This window comes from Bos indicus, chromosome 18, assembly GCF_029378745.1.
Source record: "Bos indicus isolate NIAB-ARS_2022 breed Sahiwal x Tharparkar chromosome 18, NIAB-ARS_B.indTharparkar_mat_pri_1.0, whole genome shotgun sequence".
In the NCBI taxonomy this organism is placed as follows: Eukaryota; Metazoa; Chordata; class Mammalia; order Artiodactyla; family Bovidae; genus Bos; species Bos indicus.
This window is the reverse complement of record NC_091777.1, coordinates 38,778,606-38,802,792: the sequence shown is the minus strand read 5'-3', so window position 1 is coordinate 38,802,792 and position 24,187 is coordinate 38,778,606. Positions and strand designations below refer to the sequence as shown.

Here is a 24,187-nt window from a genome sequence, read left to right as displayed (position 1 = left end):
AGTCACAGGAATGTGCTGGGCTCTGAGACCCCCAACACAAAAAGGGGGACAACAGGAAATAAACCTTCACTTCAGTTCAGTTCAGTCGCTCAGTCGTGTCCAACTCTGCGACCCCATGAATCGCAGCACGCCAGGCCTCCCTGTCCATCACCAACTCCCGGAGTTCACTCAAACTCACGTCCATCAAGTCAATGATGCCATCCAGCCATCTCATCCTCTGTCGTCCTCTTCTCCTCCTGCCCCCAATCCCTCCCAGCATCAGGGTCTTTTCCAATGAGTCAACTCTTCGCATGGGGTAGCCAAAGTACTGGAGTTTCAGCTTTAGCATCATTCCTTCCAAAGAACACCAGGGCTGATCTCCTTTAGAATGGATTGGTTGGATCTCTTTGCAAACAATGCAAAGAAATAGAAGGAAACAACAGAATGGGAAAGACTAGAGATCTCTTCAAGAAAATCAGAGATACCAAGGGAACATTTCATGCAAAGATGGGCTCGATAAAGGACAGAAATGGTATGGACCTAACAGAAGCAGAAGATATTAAGAAGAGGTGGAAAGAATACACAGAAGAACTGTACAAAAAAGATCTTCATGACCCAGATAATCATGATGGTGTGATCACTCACCTAGAGCCAGACATCCTGGAATGTGAAGTCAAGTGGGCCTTAGAAAGCATCACTATGAACAAAGCTAGTGGAGGTGATGGAATTCCAGTTGAGCTCTTTCAAATCCTGAAAGATGATGCTGTGAAAGTGCTGCACTCAATATGCCAGCAAATTTGGAAAACTCAGCAGTGGCCACAGGACTGGAAAAGGTCAGTTTTCATTCCAATCCCAAAGAAAGGCAATGCCAAAGAATGCTCAAACTACCACACAATTGCACTCATCTCACACACTAGTAAAGTAATGCTCAAAATTCTCCAAGCCAGGCTTCAGCAATACGTGAACTGTTAACTTCCTGATGTTCAAGCTGGTTTTAGAAAAGGCAGAGGAAAACAGAGATCAAATTGCCAACATCCGCTGGATCATGGAAAAAGCAAGAGAGTTCCAGAAAAACATCTACTTCTGCTTTATTGACTATGCCAAAGCCTTTGACTGTGTGGATCACAATAAACAGTGGAAAATTCTGAAAGAGATGGGAATACCAGACCACCTGACCTGCCTCTTGAGAAACCTGTATGCAGGTCAGGAAGCAACAGTTAGAACTGGACATGGAACAACAGACTGGTTCCAAATACGAAAAGGAGTACGTCAAGGCTGTATATTCTTTAACCTTCACTTAAATATATATATATAAACATCTATTATATGTATATATACACACATACGTATGTTGGGGGGGGGCTTCCCTGGTGGCTCTGGCAGTCAAGAATCTGCCTGCAATGTGGGAGCTGCTGCTGCTAAGTCGCTTCAGTCGTATCCAACTCTGTGAGACCCCATAGACAGTAGCCCACCAGGCTCTCCCGTCCCTGGGATTCTCCAGGCAAGAACACTGGAGTGGGTTACCATTTCCTTCTCCAATGCATGAAAGTAAAAAGTTAAAGTGGAGTCTCTCAGTTGTGTCCAACTCTTAGTGACCCCATGGACTACAGCACACCAGGCTCCTCTGTCCAGGGGATTTTCCAGGCAAGAGTACTGGAGTGGGTTGCAATGTGGGAGACCTAGGTTCAATACCTGGGTTGGGAAGATCCCCTGGAAGAGGGCATGGCAACCCACTCCAGTATACTCTTCTGGAGAATCCCCATGGACAGAAGTGCCTGGTGGGCTACAGTCCATGGGGTGCAAAGAGTAGGACACGACTGAGCGACTAAGCACAGCACAGCACACTTATATATGTATATATAACACATTTTACACCTACTCCCCTTACGAGCTCTTTCTTGCTATCATCCCATGAGACAGCAGTGCTATCTGATGAAGTACTCCTTTGAGATTGTTTAAAAACTCAAACTATTTAAAATTGGAGGAAAACAAAGAAAAACAATGGTAAATTTATTTTTTAGATGGTAGGGTGAGGGGCGGTGGATTCCGTGTGATCTACTCTTATAGAGGGGCTTCCGAAGTCCAAAGTATGCGGAAGCCAACAAGTCCTAATACCCAAAGTGACCAGGACAGCAACTGTGTAAGAAACAGCGAGCGTGCTTCACAACGGAAATAGCTAGGAAGACAACGGCAATTCAAGCTCTCCAGCAACAAAACCAAACTGCTGTCTGCCTTCACCTGCTGCTGCCAACTGTGAGAAACAGCTCAGGATCAATAACATTTAGAAATACCCATAAATCCTACTAGAGAAGAAAGTAAAGATAACATCTGTATGTTTCCAAAAATAAGGAAGGTTATGATTACATTGAAGATAAGTGACGGAGACATCCCCTACATCCGAGTGTGTAAGAAATGCAAAAGATCCACATACGAGAGTTATAAAATGTAAAATTTCACCCAAGGAGTAATAATTGTGGCGCATGATAATGCCCCATGTTCCACGTATTAGAATATCGCATTTGGTGGCAATAATCACCACATGTGAAGTGAGTGTTGTTATGCAAAACTTCCTTCTGCATTTCCTCATTTGTGTCCAAATTTGCAAACTTGGCATGTTACTGCCATCGATTTGCATTCCGTTCCATTGGTCTTTCCTAACATCAGCCATGGACACCTTCCTCATCCGCCTGTGGACACCAGCATGAAACTCAACGTTTCACAAGTTCAGTCCTCGGAGTAGTCATTCAACTCACCATTCAAATGACAAAGAGCGGCTCTGTTTCTCAAGTGTACTTGCCAGGTCGGCTCATGCTGACCAACCATCAGGCAGGCAATGAGCTTGGTGAGATCGTTCTGTTGCACATACTTTTTTGCACATTGTTTTCAGCTGTTAAAGACTGTTTCATATTAGGTCTTGCTTCTTTAAAACCAAGGAGGGCGGCCTCTCCTCCCGCTTACTGACTCAGAGCTGTAACCAGAGGTCCAGGTTTACTCATTTCGTTCATTAAACCAAAAAAAAAAAAAAAAAAATCAGCTTTCAAAAGAAGAGAGGAAGGGAGAAAACATTCATAACTTGAGTAGCCAAGGAGATTAACTTCCAATATACAAATAAGGGGAGAGGAGGAATGCACAGTTTAAAGGGAAAAAAAAGTTTCAGCTGAAGAAAAATTTTGGAATATTGTAAATTAATGGATAACAAATGGTTGCCGTGGAAACGGTTTGCGCATTTGACTGCAGGTGTTTGCTGCGGTGAATGGAGACGGGACGGTAGAGCCATAAGCACGGCCACGAATGTAAACACTGAAGGAAGACTCCTAAAGCAACGTTAAGCCATCCGTGCCACCAACACGGTGGTTCTCAATAGAAACGAACCCACGTAGGCAAGGTGGATAAAGCGGCTCTGCAGCTCCAGCTAATACTTCATTTGTGCTCAGAGGCTGCTCCCCCTTCACGACAATCTGTGGTATCGCCAAGGTTACGAAACACAAACAGACACAAATACAAGACATCAGAGAGACGCCAAAACCGAAAACATTCCTGTTTAGCTAGAATGTAACTTTCACTTTTCAATCTTCACGCTCTGTGCGGTGCATTACTGTATTATAATTTCTTTAGTGGGAATTCGCATTAGCCTTTTAATCTGAAAACTATATATATATAATATACGTACAGATATGCATACATATGGGCTTCCCAGACGGTGGTTATGGTGAAAAACCAGCTTGCCAATGCAGGAGACGTAGGAGACAAGGGTTCGATCCCTGGGTTGGGAAGATTCCCTGGAAAAGGGCATGACAATGTACTACAGTATTCTTGCCTGGAGAATCCCCATGGACAGAGGAGCCCGGTGGGCTACAGTCCATGGGGTTGCAAAGAGTTGACCACAACTGAAGCGACTTAAGCACACACATATATATACATACACAAATGGGAATGGGGAAAACTTCAATTCTTACTTGAACCTAATTCTGATCACATAAGGGAAATGTGGGTCTATTGGGGCTAGTGGGGTAGCCTTGCTTTAAAAAAAATCAAATTCTAAAGTCCCCAGGTTAGGCAGGATATTACTATAGAATTATGTCAGTAAAAGTAACTTTACTGCTTATTCCTCGCACAGCTCAGAGAAGGGGTCAAAGAAGAAGTAGCAAAAATAAAGCTGTACTTGGACCACTTTCTAACTTTGCTAAGTACTTCACTAGATAACTTCTTGCTCCATTACAGAGGAGAAGAGATCAATATATTCTCAAAAAAAAAAAAAAAAATTACTGCAAACACACTCTTTCAGTGCTGAAGGGGAACTCAGTGGGCTCTCGCAGCCCCTCACGGTGGATCACCCAAAGTTAAGTAACTTGCCCAAAGTCTTCACTACACATTGGTCACATCTCTTAAGATAAATGCTTTTTCCCTTCTAGAAAACTGAAGCAATCCACCAGCCTTTCTATTCCCCAAACCCAAGGTGTGCCAAGTTCAAAACTAATGAAAACCAATTATAAAATGACTTCCCTATGTGGCCTGCACATGCCAATGGAAAATCTAAAGCAGGAAAGTGGCATTCCTAGAGGAGAGCACACTGCATTGAGCTGTGCACGGACTGCACTGCTCGCGGATACATCCCAGGCAGGATCACACGGAACTTGCTCAACAGTCCTGCCAGGCAGGTCACTTCAGGAGCCTGTTTCACAGCAGAAGAAGACAGAGGGATTAAGTTCCATGTCCAAAGCCGCACATCTGTGAAGGGCAGGGGTTGAGATTCAAATCCCGGCAGCCTACCAGGGAGCCTCTTTCTCTCTTTAAAACCCCAAGAGCTACGTGGGTTTCCCCTAAGACACGTGGGCATCCTACCTTGAAGTTTTCTAGCACCTGGTATTTAATGAGCATCTGAAACTTCTGGAACAGACACCAGGGAGCCTATCTCTCTCTTTAAAACCCCAAGAGCTACCTGATTTTCCCGAGACAAATGGGCATCGTGTCTTGAAGTTTTCTAGCGCCTGGCATCTAGTGAGCATCTGACACTTCTGGAATGACCAAGAGCCTGTTCGACTCCCATCGCCTCTCCTGCACGGTTTGGTATCTCTCAGTTGGGTGTGTTTCTGTCTTGTGCTTCTGTTCTTCTGCAAAAAAGCAGAAATCCCTGAGCCCAATCTTCAGAGACACAACAGAACATTCTCGTAGGAAGCTGGAGGGGAAGACAGTGTGGGTGAAGAAGAGAACTCACAGCAAACCTGCAGCTTCCATGTATGGACTTCACAGTGGAAATACCACCTGGCCATCAGGTTTTAGTATTCTGCACTCAAAGTTATATCATGAAAATTTCAATAATAGAGAAGAGTTTTATTAAAAAAAAAACAAAAACATAGAGTAGATGCCTCTCACCCTGACGCTAAAACTAATATAATACAGGACTGCCCTGGTGGTCCAGTGACTAAGATTCCACGCTCCCAATGCAGGAGGCCTGGGTTCGATTCCTAGTGAGGGAACTAGATCCACAACCAAGACTTCGAGTGCTGCAACTGAAGACCCCACAAGACACAATTAAGACCTAGCACAGCTAAATAAATAATATTTTTTTAAATAACTTAAAAAATAAAATGTTATATATATTGTGTATCCATCCTTTTATCCATCTATCAATGATGATTCCATTTTGGTGCATTTCAAAGTCAAGTGCAGCCGTGAATAAACTTTACCACCCCTCCCCAATACTTTAGCACACACAGTACTAACTACAGTTCAAGATTCATTTATGGGGTGAAAAGTGAAAGTCACTCAGTCGTATCCAACTCTTTGCAACCCCACGAACTACACAGTCCATGGAATTCTCCAGGCCAGAATACTGGAGTGGGTAGCCTTTCCCTTCTCCAGGGGATATTCCCAACCCACAGATCAAACCCAGGTCTCTCACACTGCAGGCAGATTCTTTACCAGCTGAGCCTCAAGGGAAGCCCAAGACTACTGGAGTGGGTAACCTATCCCTTCTCCAGCAGATCTTCCTAACCCAGGAATTGAACCGGGGTCTCCTGCATTGTAGGCGGATTCTTTACCAATTGAGCTATCAGGGAAGCCTATTTATGGGGTACTTTTAAAAAAATAATTTTTTATTATCTGAGCAGATTATTTGAGTGGACTTTCTTACTAGTAAAATACTTAAAAGGCCCCAATTCCACTGTGTTATCAGTATGAAATGTTTGGCTCACAACTAATTTTTTTCTTTCTTTCCTTTTTTTTTTTTTTTTTTTTTGAGAAGTTATAGTAACCACAAGTGCATGAAAGGAAGTGCTAGTCACTAAAATCAGTTTAGAATTACAGCCTTGGGTTTAGTATGTAGAAGAAATCAATCTGCCTTTGTCCTCTGTCTGGCTTGCCCATCTAATGTGATCACTCCCTCTCCAAAGCTGGTCCAAGCACACTCCAGCCTTCCTCCTTCCAGGAGGTGTGTTCTGATCTGACCACTGGAGGTGATTCCTTCCTCCCTCTACCTCCTTCCAGACTTGGGTAACTTTCATGTACACATCTGCCAGCACCCATCAACTCTTCTATATATCCTGCATGACAGTATTTTTCAAACTACAGGTCCTGATCCTTCAGGGTTGTGGTTCTGAATCTGGAACTACACATTAGAAACCCACAGTCAGTGAATCAGAGTCTCTGAGGGTTGCGCCAGGCAGTCCCCCTCACTCCTTTTCTAAGATCCCTTGCTCTGCTATGCTTAGTCACTCAGTCATGTCCGACACTTGACCCCATGGACTGCAGCCCACCAGGCTCCTCTGTCCATTGGGGAGTCTCCAGGCAAGAATACTGGAGTGGGTTGCCAGGCCCTCCACCAGGGGATCTTCCCCACCCAGGGATGGAACCCAGGCTTCCTGCATTATAGGCAGATTCTTTAATGTCTGAGCCACCAGAGAAGCCCTTAGGGGATCATAAAAATCAGTGTCCTAAATCCAATCAGCATTTGTGTAAAAACCAAGGGAATAGGATAAAAAGGAAAGTATCACAATGTAGCTCATATAATAAGCATAAAATTATTTTGTAAAACTTTTGTTTCAATTATATATACAAAATATCACTCCCACACATGCTTAGTCACCTATTAAAATGTATCTCTTTTTGGACACTAGTCAACAAAGTTTACAAAGTTTAGAAACACAGCCATAAAGAAGTTAGTACATTATCCTGCTCCTTAAAGGAACGGCTTGAACATGGGGCAAGAGGAAAGGGAACTGGAATTTCTCTCTTACTGAGAATACATTTTGACACACGGTTCTCCTGGGGCTAACTAGCATGATTCAGAAGCAAAGAGTTGGAGAGTGAACAGTGCAGATTTGAAGGAAACAGAAGAACCTAGTCTTTAAGTTTCTATATTTAAGATTTTTGTCCTTGGGGACTGGGAAGGATACCAAGTTGGGTAAGAATAAACAGATCCTGCTATAAGTGAGTGAGTGAGTGAAGTCGCTCAGTTGTGTCCAACTCTTTGTGACCCCATGGACTGTAGCCTATCAGGCTCCTCCTTCCATGGGATTTTCCAGGCAAGAGTGCTGGAGTGGATTGCCATTGCCTTCTCCAGGGGATCTTCCCAACCCAGGATCGAACCCGGGTCTCCCACATTGCAGGCAGACGCTTTACCATCTGAGCCACCAGGGAATATACAGATTCTGCTGTAAAGGATCTTGCAATTGAGTAGAGGAGACAGACCACTATAAAAACTGGCTATACTATGAAGCAGGAGGAAAGTACCATCACATTTTCTACCTCAACATCAATCTCTATGACTGCTGATAGAAAGAATTGTGATTTTGGCTGATAAAACATGGGGGGACACAGAGCCAAGGCCAGCTGCAAGTGAGAATTTTCAAAATACTTGGACACAAGCTAATTGTCCCAGGACTGTTTCTCAGTGGGTCAGTAAGGAAAAAAAGCTGCACAAAACTGACAGCAAATAGCATGGTTATAAACAGCTCTGGAAAGCTCTGGTCCACACAGGACATCCAGTTTATTCTGACGTACACTTTTGGACTGACAACTATGTAAAGTCAGGGGTTCAGACCGGGCTGTTACACTAGGTCTTAGAACTGAAGGAAATCGTAGGCACATTCTGCAAGTACTTTTGTCATTCAGTAAGTATTTATTGAGCTGGTGTCAGACATTGTTCTAAATGCCAAGGATACAGCCATTAATAAGACAACCGAGGTCGCCGATCTTCTGGTAGACAAATAAATAAATGAACAAACAAGAAAAACAGATAATAACTGTCAATGCAGAGAAGCAGGCTCAGATGGAGCTCCTCTCAGTAACTACTTGGGAGTGGGTGGTCAAGGGGCTGCCTCTCTGAGGACGAGAGCTGCGTGTCGAGGTCAAGGATGCTCACTCCAGGCGGTGGGACCTCCAGTGCAAAGGTGCAGCAGGAGGTGCAGGCTTGGCCCGCTGAAGGGACAGAAGACTGGTGCGGCTGAAGTGCCACGGGAGGGGAAGCGGGATTACAACACGAGGCTGGCGTGGTGGGTGGAGTCTAGGTCACGGAGAGGTTTATAAGCCAGCGCTGAAAGGCTGGCTTGTCTTTTGAGGGATGGAAAGCCATTGCTGAGTCTTTGCAAGGGAGTGATATGACCTGATTTTCCTCTTCATGAAATTACTGCGTGGAGAGTGGACAGTCAAGGGCAAGAGGCACAGCAAGGAGGGAGCTGACACAGGGAGAGATAGCAGGGAAGGTGGTGGAGACATGTTTTGAAGGTGGAGCCAACAAGGCTTAGTGATGATTTGGCTAGAGGGGAGTGAAAGAAAAAGGGGGCCACAATAATTCCCAGCTTTCAGGCTTGAGTGAACCGTAGATTGGCGACAGCCCTGACTGAGGTGGGGGAACCCAAGGGAGAAGGGGCTCGGCAGTAATATGGTCAGCAAGACTTCTCTTCAGACCACACTAAGTCTGGGGGTCAGCTATCAAACATTCGACCAGAAACGCCCAGTACAGAAGCAGACGCAAGGAGAGTGCAGGGCTCAAGGGCAGATTCTGGTGTCACCAGAAGCGAGATGTTGTTGGGGGAGAACTATCAAAGGAAAAAAGAAGCAGGCCTGAGCCAAGTTCTGAAGTCTTAAGCGTTTACCGTAAATAACAGAAGTGACGCCAGCAAGGAGACCAAGGAGACAGGCTAGTGAGGGACCAGAGAAACCAGAAGACTGGTGTCACAGAAGCCAGGAGGGGACACAGTGATTTCACTCACAGGTGGGCACGACCACGGGAGGGCAAGGGGATGTTAGCAGGGAGAACTGTCATCACGGCCTTGGGCGGGGGGCAATACCCGCCCCCCCACTAGGAACTAGTCAGCTTCAGCAGGCACAGCTGCCAGCCTGAGGTTGAGGACAACCTGTGAGGTGCACAGTACCCCCAGGTCACCTGCAGAAAAGCAAGCCTTGCAGTCTGCCGGATCCATTCCTATCACTGAGTGGCGGAGGAACCACAAACACTGCCTTGCTCCTGCTTCCCAACATCCCTCCCCGACTCCAAGAACCCTTTTTGATCCTATCTGTGCGTTGTTCCATTTCACTCGCCCAATTACGGGTGTTCTATACGTTTTCACCATCCGATATCAAAACGGCACCTTTCAAATACTCTTCAGCTACCTTCGTGGCAAACCAACTTGCTTTTGGGAAAGACAGGAGAGTGGTGGGAAAGAAATCAGTAACCATCTGTGGGTGTCTCCTTGTCTTGTGGGGCATTCTCAACAGATACTTGCAAGTTAAGGCAGCCTGTATTCTGCAGAGGTTTCCTGGAGAAACAAATTGACACGTAACACAGAGACCGAGCCTGGTGCCAAATGGTGTGACACGCACTCGAGGAGGAGAAACCGTCTGTGGCTGCAGTAGCAGGAGAGAGCTCTCTGGAAAACCAGGGATCTGTCACCAGAACATAAAGGCGGGCCAGGAAACCTGCTATCCCTTAAAGTCTGAATTAAAAAAAAAAAAAAAAAGACTTTCATCAGGGCCCAAAGCCTATCTCGGAGATGTAGATCCAAATTATAAAGAAACGAGCATTTACGGTGACATCTGCTGGATTAATTAGCTGTGTAATTAGTCTCCCTCGGTGGAGCTGGGCTTTGTCATTGCTGTCTGAGACTTCCCCAGGTGAGACTGGATTCCAGCTGCCACGTACCAAGAGGAAGAAAGAACAGGCCAGGAAAGTGGGAAAAGCACACGACACTGTTTGTGGGTGGTGGTGAGAACGGAGGAGTGTCTCAAGGACTCTGGAGGTCCTCTGGGTCCTGGAACATCGGAGAGGAAAAGTCAAGAAGGAAGAATGACGTGAGGACTCACTACCTCGTAACAAACCCACAGATGCCCGAGGCTGGACTTCGGATAAACTCAAAGGACCAAAGGCCCAGAAATGCAAATATGATCACAGCAAGAGGACAGGGATGAGAAGGGTAGGCGGGTGTGGATTCAAACTTGGACACGATGAGCCTGGACCAAGCTTACAAGCTTACAGAACTCCGGTCCCTGGAGAGACAGTTGCATCTTTCCACACTGGCAGCTGTGGCCATCACTAACAGGAACTCAGACTGGGCAAAAAAAAATAAATAAATACAAATCATTGGATCCTAGTCCAAGAACCAGAAGTGGAAGAACACACGCAAGCAGATGCCTCCAGCCAAATCTTTCCCCGCAGTGCTTCCTAAACCACAGCTGGCTGCGGAGTCACACTGGCTGACTCACGTCTAGGACACTGAGGAAACGGCAGTGCCGGGACCCACGCCTGCTGGCTCGGCTGACTGGAGGAACCAAGGAATGCTCCCCAGGCTCCATCTTTGACGATTTTAGAAAATGAGAGAGCTGGTAGGAGAAGGGAAATACAGAAACGTGAAGGCCCAGCAAGAGTGGGACAATTACCCTGAAAACCATCCTGGTTTCGAGGTGAGCAACTAGGGTGACCTTTTATCTTTCCGAACCCTACAAGCCCAGGGTGCAGGAGAAACATGTGACAACTTGTGTGCCCTAAGTTTTTGGAACAGTGACCTTCTCCTAATTCAGAAGTACACGTGGTGTCTGTTCGTATTCTCTGGGCACTCCTCCAAAGGGACGAAGACTCAGAAAAAAGAGCAACGTGAAAGGCAGACAGGAACTGGGATCCTCGTCAGAGTACAGACTCTGGAGGTGAAACATACTCCCACTGCCTGCCGCTCACAACAAGCTCCCCACCCAAAAGAGGTGATAAGCAACATGTCACAAGACTTATCAGCTTGAGCCAAAAATTCTACTTCAGGATTCAGCACAAAATCAGACAATACAAGCTGCTGACCCACAGGAAGGAAAACCCTTCTCATTTATGGGTGTCCTAGAGATGAAGCCAGGGGATGGTGCCCTACGTGCTGGGGTCCAAGCCCACAGCAGGAGAGGGCAGCAAGGTGACGGGTGCAGGGACACTCCCAGCCTAGAACCAGGGGCCCTGGGGCCTCCTCTCCTGCAGACAGACAAGGACAACGTGGTGTGGCAGGGCACCCAGACAAGTCCGGGGGTCGGCTCAAAAGTGACTACAGGGGCCCAAAAGCTTCAGGAAGGAGCCTGTGGTCAGAGAGAGAGAGAGACTCAACAGGGACTGCAAGGAGACGAGAAATTCTTCCCACAGTTCCAATGCGCAGGCCAACAGGCAAATGAAAACAGTGGTTCCAAGTGTTGACCTAAGAGACCAGGTATGCTTTAGAGGCCCCGTCCTGGGCCTGGGAACCTGCTCCGCTAATTAACAGGTTACAAATCAAATATTATCAGTAGATAAACATTTCTAACCTTCCAACTAGTTTGGCTTTTACAGAATGAGGACACAGACCCTAGAGAAGGTTTGCTACTCACACCTGATGATTAGTCCCGATTCAAAGCCGCTTTAGCATCTCCTATGAGCATCCCGCATGTGGGAGGCACACGCAAAACAGCCGGAGCTCAAGGGCTGTGAATTTTTACCACCTACATACAAGTTACAGCTGCAGGAAGAGGCCTGAGGAGTCAAGCAAGAGCAAGGACAGTGGAAGCACCGGACAAAGCCGCAAAGCACCGAACGGGGCGTGCTGTCATCCATCTCGCCGTGTGATGTGAGAGCACTTCAAATAGAAGGGAATAATGAAAAAAGTATTGAGAAACAAATTTTAACAAATAGCTCTGGAGAAATTTTCAGATTTCATTATAGGAAAAGCACTTTATTTAATGTAGAAAATGCGAAAATCTGATATGACAGTTTTCTATAAATAACAAAAATTGGAAATCATCATTAGAGGCTTCTGTAATTTTCCTCTTTTGTGGGGACCCATTAAAAAAAAAAAAAAAAAAAGGCTTTACCAACACGGAAACCACTTATCTCTCTTCATGCTCCCGTCGGGCCAGTTGGTAGGACTGTGAGAGAATTTCTTCATCATCTGGAGGAAAGGTTGCCAGCAAAAATACAGGGTGCCCAGGAAAACGTGAATTTCAGATAAGAAATAGGATTATTATTTTATGGAACATACTTAGAATAAAAATTATGTGGCTTTGTCTGAAATTTACCTTTAGCTGGGTATTTCATACTTTTATTTGCTAAATTGGCACCTTGACCTTGTGTTTGCTGTGGTATTTTTAAAGGTAAGTCATATATACATATATGTATATATATGTATATATATGTGTATATACACACACACACACACACATATCAGTTCCATTCAGTCGCTCAGTCATGTCTGACTCTTTGCAACCCCATGAACTGCAGCACGCCAGGCCTCCCTGTCCATCACAAACTCCCAGAGTTTACTCAAACTCATGTCCATCGAGTCGGTGATACCATCCAGCCATCTCATCCTCTGTCATCCCCTTCTCCTCCTGCCTCCAATCCCTCCCAGCATCAGGGTCTTTTCCAATGAGTCAACTCTTCACATGAGGTGGCCAAAGTATTGGAGTTTCAGCTTCAGCATCAGTCCTTCCAATGAACACCCAGGACTGGTCTCCTTCAGGATGGACTGGTTGGATCTCCTTGTAGTCCAAGTGACTCTCAAGAGTCTTCTCCAACACCACAGTTCAAAAGCATCAATTCTTCAGCACTCAACATATATGGATCTAAGTTCCCCGACCAGGGATGGAACCAATGTCCCCTGCATTGGAAGGCAGATTCGTAGCCACTGGACCTTCAGGAAAGTCCCTGTGCTATTTTCAGTGCTCCACGGGGTCACCAGTCTGATGTTGCTGGTTTCAATAACCTCCAATATCTCTGTGAGCAATAGAATTTTTTTTTTTGGCTGTTAATATTTTTAACTTTCACCCTACAACCTGGTTGCTTAAAAAAAAAAAGCACTGGAAACCTAAGTTTATTAAATATTAAAGTATAAAATGACTCAGTGCTACCAAAATGGTTTTCATAGCAACAGGCTTTCCTACTCTACACTTAAATAGTATTTGTAGTTTCATGTTATGTTGAAAAAAAAAAAAGACTCAAGGCTTCGGTTCAGGTGTATTATGTAATTATTTAAAAACTCTTGCCTTCCAACAATGTTCCTGACAATGCTTAATTGTTCCCTTATAATTTCCCTTTCAAAATAAAAAACCAGAAACACCTGTTGGGACTAAATGTATTCAAATTTGCCCTTTTAGTCCAAGTCGTGGGCAAGTTGAAAGGACTCAAAGTTGGGTTTACACCTTTGCCTGCTATGAGCTGGCACAGCTTTCCTCCAGACGGGGTTTACCTGGAGCAACTGCAGCACATGGAATTACTCTGGAATGTAGAGGCAATGGAATATTCACAGCAAAATTCTCCTAAGGGTCACAGACCACCCCTAAGATGGCAGATGGCGTCCATGAAAAGAATTCCACTGGGAGTATGGGGCTGGGGTGGGGGTGGGGGATGGAGAGTTTGAAATTCTTCTTTCCCAAGAAGGTCTAGGGCTCACTTAAGGATTTGTGGGGGTGAGGGAGAGGGGAGATGGGAGGGTTAAGTGTTTTGACAAAGTGGTATAGTTCCTAGACTACCCAACTCCTCAAGCTGGGGTGAAGGGTCGTGGCCCATCTTCTCTGGAACCCAGAAGGAGACCTGTCACCAGTAGCTGAAAATAGCCCCTCCTGGAAACCTGTAGACACAGCAATGCCATCTCCAGACTACCCGAATAAGAACTTCGGAAAAGCAAACTTTTTGGACATTCAGTATTTGTTCTTTCTCTATTAAATGGTGAGACCCATAGTCTTCACTGCTGCTGCTGCTGCTAAGTCACTTCAGTCATGTCCGACTCTGTGCGACCCCATAGACGGCAGCCCACCAGGCTCCCCCATCCCTGGGATTCTCCAGGCAAGAACACTGGAGTGGGTTGCCATTTCCTTCTCCAAGGCATGAAAGTGAAAAGTGAAAGTGAAGTCGCTCAGTCGTGTCTGACTCCTAGCGACCCATGGACTTGCAGCCTACCAGGCTCCTCCATCCATGGGATTTTCCAGGCAAGAGTACTGGAGTGGGGTGCCATCGCCTTCTCCGATAGTCTTCACTAAGAAACAAACAAACAAAAAAATTGCCCCCTCTCTCAAGCCCCCTTCTCTCCTAGAGACTCCCTCATCCCGGTGAATTTGATGAAGGTAATTAATCCAAGAAATTCCACCCCGGAGGATATATGGGAGAGGACGAGGAAAAGGGGCGAGGAAGAAACACCATCTGTGGGGCTTCACAGGCCTGGAAAATAGAGCATCTGTCTCCATTACCTCTTCTTGCACCTCAGTGCTTCTGACAGCAATACTTGGTAAACATGCCCAGACTGACCCAATCTGCACAGTACTCAGGGCTGCTCTGTAAGATCTACAAATGGGGGACAATGAACAGGGCTTCTCACATCAGCAAGGGAAGAAGAGCTATTTGAGAAACTGCTGACCAACCAACCATCCAACCTGAAGGAAAACGTAGTTCTAAATCACACAATATAGAGTCCTACAATATACCATATGTATCTCTCACAGAGGAAAGTCTTAAATGTGGGGAGAAAGTACTGAAGAAACTATCCATCAAGTGGTGCCAACCTGCCTGGGTTTGAAGACAGACTCCAACAACGCTCATTTGCTGGTGACTTACATCGCCCTCTGCCTCGGTTCCCCCACGTGAAAACAGGTGGGTCAACAGAAGAATAAATCGATGAATACCTGTAAAGCAGGTATGACAGTACCTGCTAGTGGTAAGTGTCATGCAGGAGCTAGTGATTACTTTTATTATAATATTAGCAGCAAGACAGAGCCCCCCTGGGAAAAGAGTCAGAACCATAAAGAAACAGATGTGCAGATTGGACAGCACGTAGATGAGAAGTTCCTGTAGGTTGAAGCATATTATAAGCTAAGTGAAAGATGAATAACAGACCCAGAGAAACTACTGCAATATCCACGGCACAGAAGGAACTGGGGCCCCAATAAACCAACGGTTTTGCAAATCCATCAGAAAAAAAGACCAACCCACCAAAATAGATGAAAGAATGAATGAAAATGGGGCAAAGACTATGAACAGAAAAGCCACTCAAGAAATTCAGATGGACAATAAATGCATGAAAACATCTTCACCCGAACAATTGAAGAGATGCACACTGGGACAAATTCACAAATGGGATGAAAACAGAAAAATAAGACTGTGTTGGTCACCATGTGGGAGTTTGAACATCATCTATTAGAGGGAGGGGATAAAATGTTCTTAATAAAACTTGAAATGTTTAACAGTTAAAATACTTAAAACTTAATATTTGAAATATTCCTAATAATGTTAATAATATTCTGCAAGGGTCTTCTTTCTGAAGGGCCATTAGGGAGGACTCTATCTATGGGCACAGCACCCTAAAACCAGCAGGCCTTCTTCTTGGAACAGCTCGAGTGTGCAGAGACTTCCCTACCATAAGCTCAGAACCGCAGGTAACATGAGGGCACATCAGCAAGGGCCTGGTCAGTGAGTGGAAAACTACACAGCCACTAGAAAGAGTGACCTAGATCGATACATTATGACCTGAAATCATTTTCAGGATGACAGGTTACATGCAAAAAGCAAACCAAAAGCACAGTGTGTGGCTAAGAGATTTCATACGGGAATAAAATGTATGTATACACTCACACACACATTCTATCACTATAAGCATAGGAAAAAAAAAAACCAACAACCCCAAAAGAGATAATTAGATAACTTGTGATCCATATCTTAAGAGAAGAGTTGGAGAGTAGAAAAAGGACTTCCACTTTATAGAGTTTTGAAAAGCACTTAAAGGTATGAGAAAGGGCTAAGGTGTAATACTGTATACATGCAACATAATTCCAATTTTGTAAGATGCCTGACCCATCTTGTTAAATCAAAAAGGAAGAAAGAAAAATATGTTATCCTCTTTGAAGGGATTAGGCAAATAATTATATTCTCTTATACTTATCTGGATTTCTCAAAATTTCTACAGTGAACACACATTACTCATACTAATAATTTTTACTATAAAAAATAAGGAATCCACATTTTATTATTCATTTACACTTGAGGTAAACTCGGAATGCTAGTCTTGTAACAAGTAAGAATAATAATATTCTGAAGGAGTCTCCTCAGTTCTTTACCATCCACAAAAAGGATTCAGGAAGGGTGAGAGAAAAGAAAAATATTAAAAGTACTTGGGGGAAAAAAAGGAGGAACTGTTATGGAAAATGATTATGCAACCGGTTTTTCAATAGGTGGCATATTTAGTTGTTTATTTTGACCATGCCGTGCAGCATGCGAAACCTTAGTTCCCTCACCAAGGATCAAACCCATGCCCCCCGGCATTGGCAGCACTGAGTCTTAACCACCAGACTGCCAGGGACTCCCAAGGTGGCATATTTACTACTGGACATATTAAAAACAGGCATACCTAGTAAGATTCCGATTCCATTATTCGGTATCTAAAGTGTGGAGCCAAATGGTTACCAGGGATCCAACCTTCCTGACGTAAAGTCTGTGTAGCCCAGTGACCAGAGGGCAAAGCCTGGCTTAGAGCCAATCAGCTGAGAGATCGTGTTGAATCACATGGTACACTGGAGGGATTCGCAGATGCAAGATGGTTCTGGAGGGAGGGCAAGGCTGCAGTGAGGTGTCGACCTTCCACACAGCACCCACTGGCCATCTGCTGGGCAAGCACTCCTACATCACGTGTTGGCCGCAGTTCCTACCGCACTGAAGGGGTCAATCTGTCCCAGTATGAGCCCTGCCTCTAAAAAAAAAGATTCAATCTTTCCACCTTCCCAGAGCCCCCCTGAAGTTAGCTGGTGGCCAGAACCACTGCCAGGGCTCACCCAGCTCTCCAGGAGTGACCAGGGGCCCGTGTGTGCAGTCTCCCAGTCTGGCCCCAGGAGTCCCCACCTCGCGAGCCTAGCCATCAAGTGAGGGAAATGAACTTCAGGCCCCCAGCTGTGCTGGGAGATGGAAGGCATGAAGGCGAAACGTGCTAAGATTTACCAAAACATCTGGCCTTTCACACCTTCTAAATCAGCCACAGGAAAACACTCCCCGCCTTTCATTTTTGGTTGAAGGCACCAAAGTATAGAGAGAAGAAGGCAGAGGTATGCACTTAAAAAATAAATAAATAAACAGTCGCCCTAATGAGAAAACAAGGTTTAAGGAAACTGGTTCCAGAGTGACGATGTAAACCAGATGACACCTGTAACAGGGCTTCAGACGCGAAGCCACATCAGGGCGGCGAGGAGGAGGAGGGAGGCGGGAGGGGCAGCTTTTTGTTTTCCAGGCAGGACAAAGGCTGCCAGTCACCATCTGTGGGCACAAAGTGTGCAGCTGCATGCCTAAGACCCCCTGTGCTGAGCACCCATAAAAGGGCATGAAGAATGCAAACTTCAGACCAAATCTCTTTGTCTGACTTGTTGTACATCTGATCTGTCCATCCATCCTTTGGAGAACTTACGGCCCTGCTGGGAGAGTGAACCATGAGTTTCTTACACATCAGGAAAACAACTGAGAAGATAGATTCCAAAGTAATGCAGAGTCTGGTGGAGGGTTTCTTCCTTCCTTCTACCTCAAATAATCCCAACACCATTGAAGTCCACTATGTAGAGAATCTGGGTACCTGTTTTTCAGTCAATTGGTACCATACTCTACTTCTTAGTTTAGGCCAAAGAGACTTGGTGTCTCCCCCTCGGTTTGCCTGGGGGGCCCTACACATCCCACATGGGGTCCAGACTCAACTCTGGGGGAAGACAAGCTTCTTTGTGTACAACTTAAGATTAATATGAAAACTTGGGGCTGGGCCCAATCAAAGGCAAGTCAGCTGGGAACTGTTGGAGTAACAGATTCTGGTGGGGGTCTTAATCTATCTGCTCAAGTTGATGGATTTCCATCCCAATGACTCTCAAGTGAAGAAAAACATCAAAGTGAAATCCAGATTCTGATAGTTGGCAGGTGTGCACTGATCTCCAGCTGCCCTTTCAGCACCTTCCTCCCCAAAGCAGAAAACACTTCAATGTTCAGAGAGCTCGCCAGGGACAGCAGGGAAGTCCAGATAAATACAGAAGGGCTCGTGTGAGCCCTGAACCCACTCCCTGGCTCATGACCTGCCTAGCACAGAGGAGAGTGGAGGGCAGACATTATCAGTACCTGCTGCCCTCCCCTCCCCTACTATTTAAGACAAGCAAGGGCACCCTGCATTGCTATAGGGGGAAGGAGTGGGAGACTGGGGCTCAGGAGCAGGTCCTCCAAGATAAAAGTGAAAACATTTATGTGGGAAAGCAGTCAGGGATTCCCCTTCCAGCCCTCAAGCCCTCATGAGAGACAAGCATCTTACCCACAACACGCTTCCATTCTGGCTCTGCTGAATCGCTATAGACAAAAACCAAAAAAAACAAGAGTTCGGCTTCTAAGCCTGACTGGGGTCCCTGGCCTTCCCGCTGCGTTGCAGTGTCGCTCAATCACAGTGCCCATGATGGCAACCATGAGGGTATGGACATACGACCACTGGGGGCTGGACCAGAGCCACCACGACAGTAAGTCCGCTATCACGAACCTTCAAGTTGTGAACTTTCAAAGATGTGAACATGTATTCCATCAGTGTCAGGCGTGAGGGAAACGGCAGCCGGCCCTCCGTCTCCTATTGCTGATGATACTTCAGCCCTACCATCTCCCGCCTCCTCTCCCTCCTCCATCAGTAACTCTTCTTGCCTGTTCACTCGATGTCCGCCCCTGTGTGCCAGATGGTGTACTGTAAGAGTACACTGTTACAGCTTGTACTATATAAGACTGTACTATAGGATTAAAAATGTTTTATTCTTGTGTTTTTTTAAAATGTATTATTGTTTGCGTGAAAAAGTATTATAAACCTATTACAGTACAGTACTATATCACCAATTGTGTTAGTTGGGTACCTAGGCTAACTTGGTTGGACTTACACACACCCTCTCAGAGTGGAACTAGTTCGTATGTAGGAGGACTTAATGCATTTAAAGACTCAAGGAATTCAATCACAAGCATTTCAGAAAATTAACCTGGGAGCCAAGCAAAAAGGAAACAGCTTCCATCTGATGCCAGGGGCTCTCCACCTGAACCCTACTTTCTTTTACTTCCAGGAGGCAGGAAGAAGTCGATGAACATTAATCTTGATTTAAAAACCACTCTCACACAATAATCCCAACTAACCAGACAATCCCAGGCAAGGGAGATAGAATCACCCGTTTCTCCATTTTGCTGATCAGCCCAACCCTCTCCTATGTCCGGATAAGAAATTATCTCATGCTTTCAGACGGCTCAGTCCTAATCCAGCAACGTACGCGCCAGGATTTATGACACCAAGAGGGAGAGACTCTGGACCTGAGACCCAGTGACAGACTGGAAAGCCACACTTCTGCCAGTGTCCCCTGAGCCCGCTGGTCTGTCTCCTCAAGCATGGAAAAGGAAGAGGAGAGGGTGGGTAGAGAGGGTGGGAGACCCACGAGGAAGTCAAAGACATCACGGCCACTTGAGCAGATGCAGCAGAAGGCAAGTGTGGGCATCTCCTTGACCAATCCATGAGCAATCTGCCGGGGAACCAAGATGGGGTGAGGTGGGGTGGGGGCAGGGCAGGGGCGAGGGTGGGCCATGGGGAAGGGGGTAGTGAGGAGGGCCGTGTGTGAGAAGCTGGGGGCCCTCCCCGGGTCAGCAGCATCTGGAGCTGTTTCTCTAGCAGACAGTAAAGAACTCGATTATATCCAGTTAACTGTGCTCTAAACTGATTATGCATGTGCTGGGCTAATGGATTACATTAGCAAGAGGAAAAATAACATGCAATCAATCTCCATTTACCACAGGCCACACCAGGGCCTACAGAAAAGCTGACTCTCGAACCACCTCCAATCCCCATCCCAAATCCCAGGACTGACAAGACCCTGTGCTAGGGACCCCCTCGGTGGCGAGAGAAGTTTATCTCAGTCACATCATGGGGCAGAAAGGCCTTGAGGCAGGCACTCAAATGGTAAGGTTCCGGGTCACATCTGGGAGTGGGTAGAAGAGCTCCCCACCCCCTACAGCAGAGTCATGGGGACATTTGTTACCCAAGCTAATGAAACCAGACTAACGACCTTCGGCTCCTGACCCAGGGAATTCTGTCCTGAATGTGGGTGGAGGTCACCCCTGGCGGGTGCCAGCCATACACACTGCCTGGGCACCTCTCTTCTGAGCACTGGTCCCCGCATCTCACCCTGCATTCCAGCATCTTCATTTCTGCAACGCTGCCTTTCCTGAGCAGGAGACTCCTCCATCTTTACTAAGGAAAAAAGAGGAGAGAACTACGGCCGGGGAGGATGAGAGTCCGGGGCTAGCTGAGCAAAGCACGAAGGGTGACGCTCGAGTCGCTTCCCTCACATCCGTCCTGAACACCACCTCTACCCGATTCTCAAGGTGCGCCCAGAGGACAGGGAGTGAGGACCAGCAAGGGATGCAGTCAGCAAATCCCCCAAGTTCCAGGCCCTTTGGAAGGAAGCAAACCCAAGGCTGCTCTTACTGGAGGCCGCAGTGTGGACAGTTAATGACCACCCCACGCGTTCTATAACCTAAAAGGCAATGTTTCTCCTCAGATGGAAGAGGCCAGCTTCATGCCACCTCTAAAGGACCGCATTCAAAGCTGCATACGACCTTCTAGGGCCACACCAAGTCCTTCGTACTAATTTTTGCTCAGTTGGGTCGTTTAGAAACTTTTTTTTTTTTTCCCACGGATATCTCCATCAGGTTTTCGCGACCACACTGGCACCACCCTGTGGCCAGTGAGAACCTCTGATTTAAACTGATGGCCAGGAGCCTCTCTTTCCAAGGGTGGCACTCAGGGAAGCCAACCAGTGAGGGTCCAGCTCACGGAGAACAGGGCGGGCTCGGCTGTCTGGTGTCCAGACCCTCCCCTCCACACCGCTTGAGCCCATTCATGCCTGAGTCAGCACTCAATTCCAGAACATTCTATCCCCACCACCTTGTGCCTGCTTTCTCCTCCTTTCCTGAAAATGGTTTCTCATCCATGTAACACAGGCCTCTAGACAAGCTGAGAATGAACGACTATAAAATGAATTGCGCTTATCAGTCTCAGCAGAGGCCAATGTGGGGCCAGGATCAGGGTCTTCCTTATTTGGAGTTTCCATTTAAAATCACTGTAAGCAGAGAGGGGATTCAAGGAGCTCAGGGTGAGGGGCAACCCAGCGCACACTGGCCCACAGATGTGGGAATCGGTGTGAACGGAAAGAGAAGAGGCTGATAACAAGAGGGAGGGAAACGGAGAGACAGGGCGAGGCCGTGGAAGGGACGTGGAGGGAGGCTGGGCAGATTTATGGCGATTTGTACCTGATTGTTCATACTAAAGCCATTATGGGATGATTAGAGAAAAAGGTGAGGCTTTAAGTCCAGTGAAAATCAATAGAAACGTCTGGAGCAATTCTGCCGTGCAAGTGGAAGGACTATTACAGTATCCGAGCACCTCCTCCTCGTTACCGTCTATGGACTGAGGGGAAGAAGGAAGGGGGCAGGGAGGGGTGAGCAAGGAGGGCTGGGGTGAGCAAGGAGGGATTGGAAGGAATGAGAGGTGGAGAGGACTTAGGAGGAGGAGGAAGGCAGAAGCCCAGCAAAAAAAAAAAAATACGAGGAAGAGAACAGAGGCAGAGAACACGGCCAACAGGAAAAAAGAAAAAAGCTGCCCCTCATTTGACCATGTGTTTCCCCACAGCACTCACCACCTTCTAGCCTACTGTATAATTTATTTACTTTGTCGATCACCCATCCCCCAAAAGAATGGACGCTATGGGAGGGCAGGGACTTTTTGTCTGCCTTGTGCATGGATGCAGGCTCAGAACAGGCCTGGGTTATGGGAGGGGTTCAATGTGTATCTCCTGAATGAATGAATGAATGAACAAATAAACAAAGCACCCCAGGGGGCATTCAGGGAGCAGAGGCTAAAAACAGGGGGGGGAAAACCAGACGGAAAAGGAGAACAGAAAGCCTACAGAGAAACATGTGAGCACAAAGGTAAAGGGGGAACTAGGGAAATGGCAATTGTGAGTTAGGAAAGAAGTCAGTTCTAAGGAAGGTAGGTGGAACAATGCATAGTACTGGGCTGCTATAATACAACCTGGCCCCTGAGTGAGGCACCCCGCAGAGAGATCCTTCAGTTCCCAGCTGAAGCCCTCCACCGTGTCACCAGCTCCCCTCCCAATGCCAGGGCACCAGCCAGCCACCAGTCCCTCCAGTTAATGGCATCAAGTGTCCGTCTGCCCCCAGCCTGCTGGTCACCCGGGGGATCTGCTCCACTCCTTCCAGAGACAGTCCGGGGCTTACCTTGTACAGCTTCAGGCTGGCCTCGTGCCTGGAGTTGACTGTGTGCAGCCGCAGCTTCTCCAAGCTGTTGGTGTAGTAGTCGCAGGCGTTGCACTTGAGGTGGACGGGGTTGCCGATGGCCACGCACTTGAGCCGCCACTCGTTGGCCTTGCCACCCTCCTTGATGTGGGCCACCAGCTGGTACTTCTGCACGTGCTTGTCCGTCTTGCAGTGCAGCTGGAAGTTGGCCTTGAGCTGGGTGTTGTAGCGGCAGAGCTTGCACTGGTACGAGTCCCCCATCACCGCCTTCCACTCCTCCTCCGGGAGGCTGCGCTCCACATTCATGTGCAGCCCCAGCAGGTCCAGGGTGTCCGTAGTGAACTTGTTGCAGACGGCGCACTGGAAGAGCTTGAGCGACGGGTCGTTGGTCTGGATGAAGCTCTCGCCCAGGTTCATCAGCTCCTCCGACACCAGCTGCCCGCCCCCGAGCCGCATGTCTAGGGGGATTTCACCGCCCACTGCGGGGAAAGAGAAGGGAGAGAATTAGAGGCCGGGCTCGCAGTGTTCCTACCTGAGGCACTGCCCACCCTCCACCATCCCTGAGCCAGGTTCCAGCAGAGAAAAGATCACATCTCAAGCATCACAGCGTGCTATCCACTGGGAAAATTTACAACGAAAATCAGCTTGATGTGGTCAGATCTCTCTCATGGACATTCTGAAATTCGTGGAAGGTTGTGTTGTTACGTTTGTTTTCTTCCCTTTGTAAAAGAATGCCTAGAAGAAGGTAGGAACCATATAATCTCTTGAATGTTTGAATTCAGCTCCTCACTCAGATCCCAGAAAAGACAGACATAAAAGCATCACTCACTGGACGTAGGAGAATCTGAGGCTTTAGGCCTCAAACTGAGTCACAGCTGCATTCTAAGACCCCAAGCCTTCACAGCAAATCAGAACTGGGCTGAGCAGCAGCGCTGCCCAGCAGAACTTTTTGTGAAGAGGGAAACTCTGGGTATCTGGACTGTCCAATGTGAAAGTCACTAGTCACGTGTGGCTATGGGGCACCTGACACGTGGCTAGGATAGAGCTGGGGAGCTGCATTTTTCATTTTTACTTCATCTACAGTTAGGTCAGTGGCTACCGTAGTGGACAGCGTGGCTCTAAATCTGAGATTTCCAGAATGATCTCCTTATTCCTCACCACACCTGCCTGTCAGAGGCGCTGGCTCCTCCCACATCTCCCCATGAGTACAATCATTTCTTGTCCATGAGCCCCCACACGGCGTGGAATGTAAGTCTACTCTGGGACCTGTCATGTTCCCCTCTGGCATTATCTCAGCCATTCAATACAGGTGCAGCCTCTTTAGGACAAGGATCCAATCTTCTCCTTGCTGAACCTCTAGAGGGTATCCAGCTCTCCACACAGGGGCCCAAACATCTGCCATGCCAGTCAGGGTACAGAGCAGCAAAAATGTTACAGGTT

The 24,187-nt window shown here is 46.9% G+C and overlaps 1 protein-coding gene across 5 annotated transcripts in view; it reads right to left on the bottom strand.

Moving 5' to 3' along the window:
* Window positions 1-24,187, bottom strand: part of ZFHX3 (zinc finger homeobox 3) — a 255,495-nt gene that overhangs the window by 137,271 nt on the left and 94,037 nt on the right. For all 5 annotated transcript variants that reach the window (XM_070770839.1, XM_070770840.1, XM_070770841.1 and 2 more), the window contains one exon: window positions 22,730-23,226. In XM_070770839.1, coding sequence (XP_070626940.1) covers window positions 22,730-23,226 — 497 coding nt within the window. The remainder of the gene's footprint in view (window positions 1-22,729; window positions 23,227-24,187) is intronic.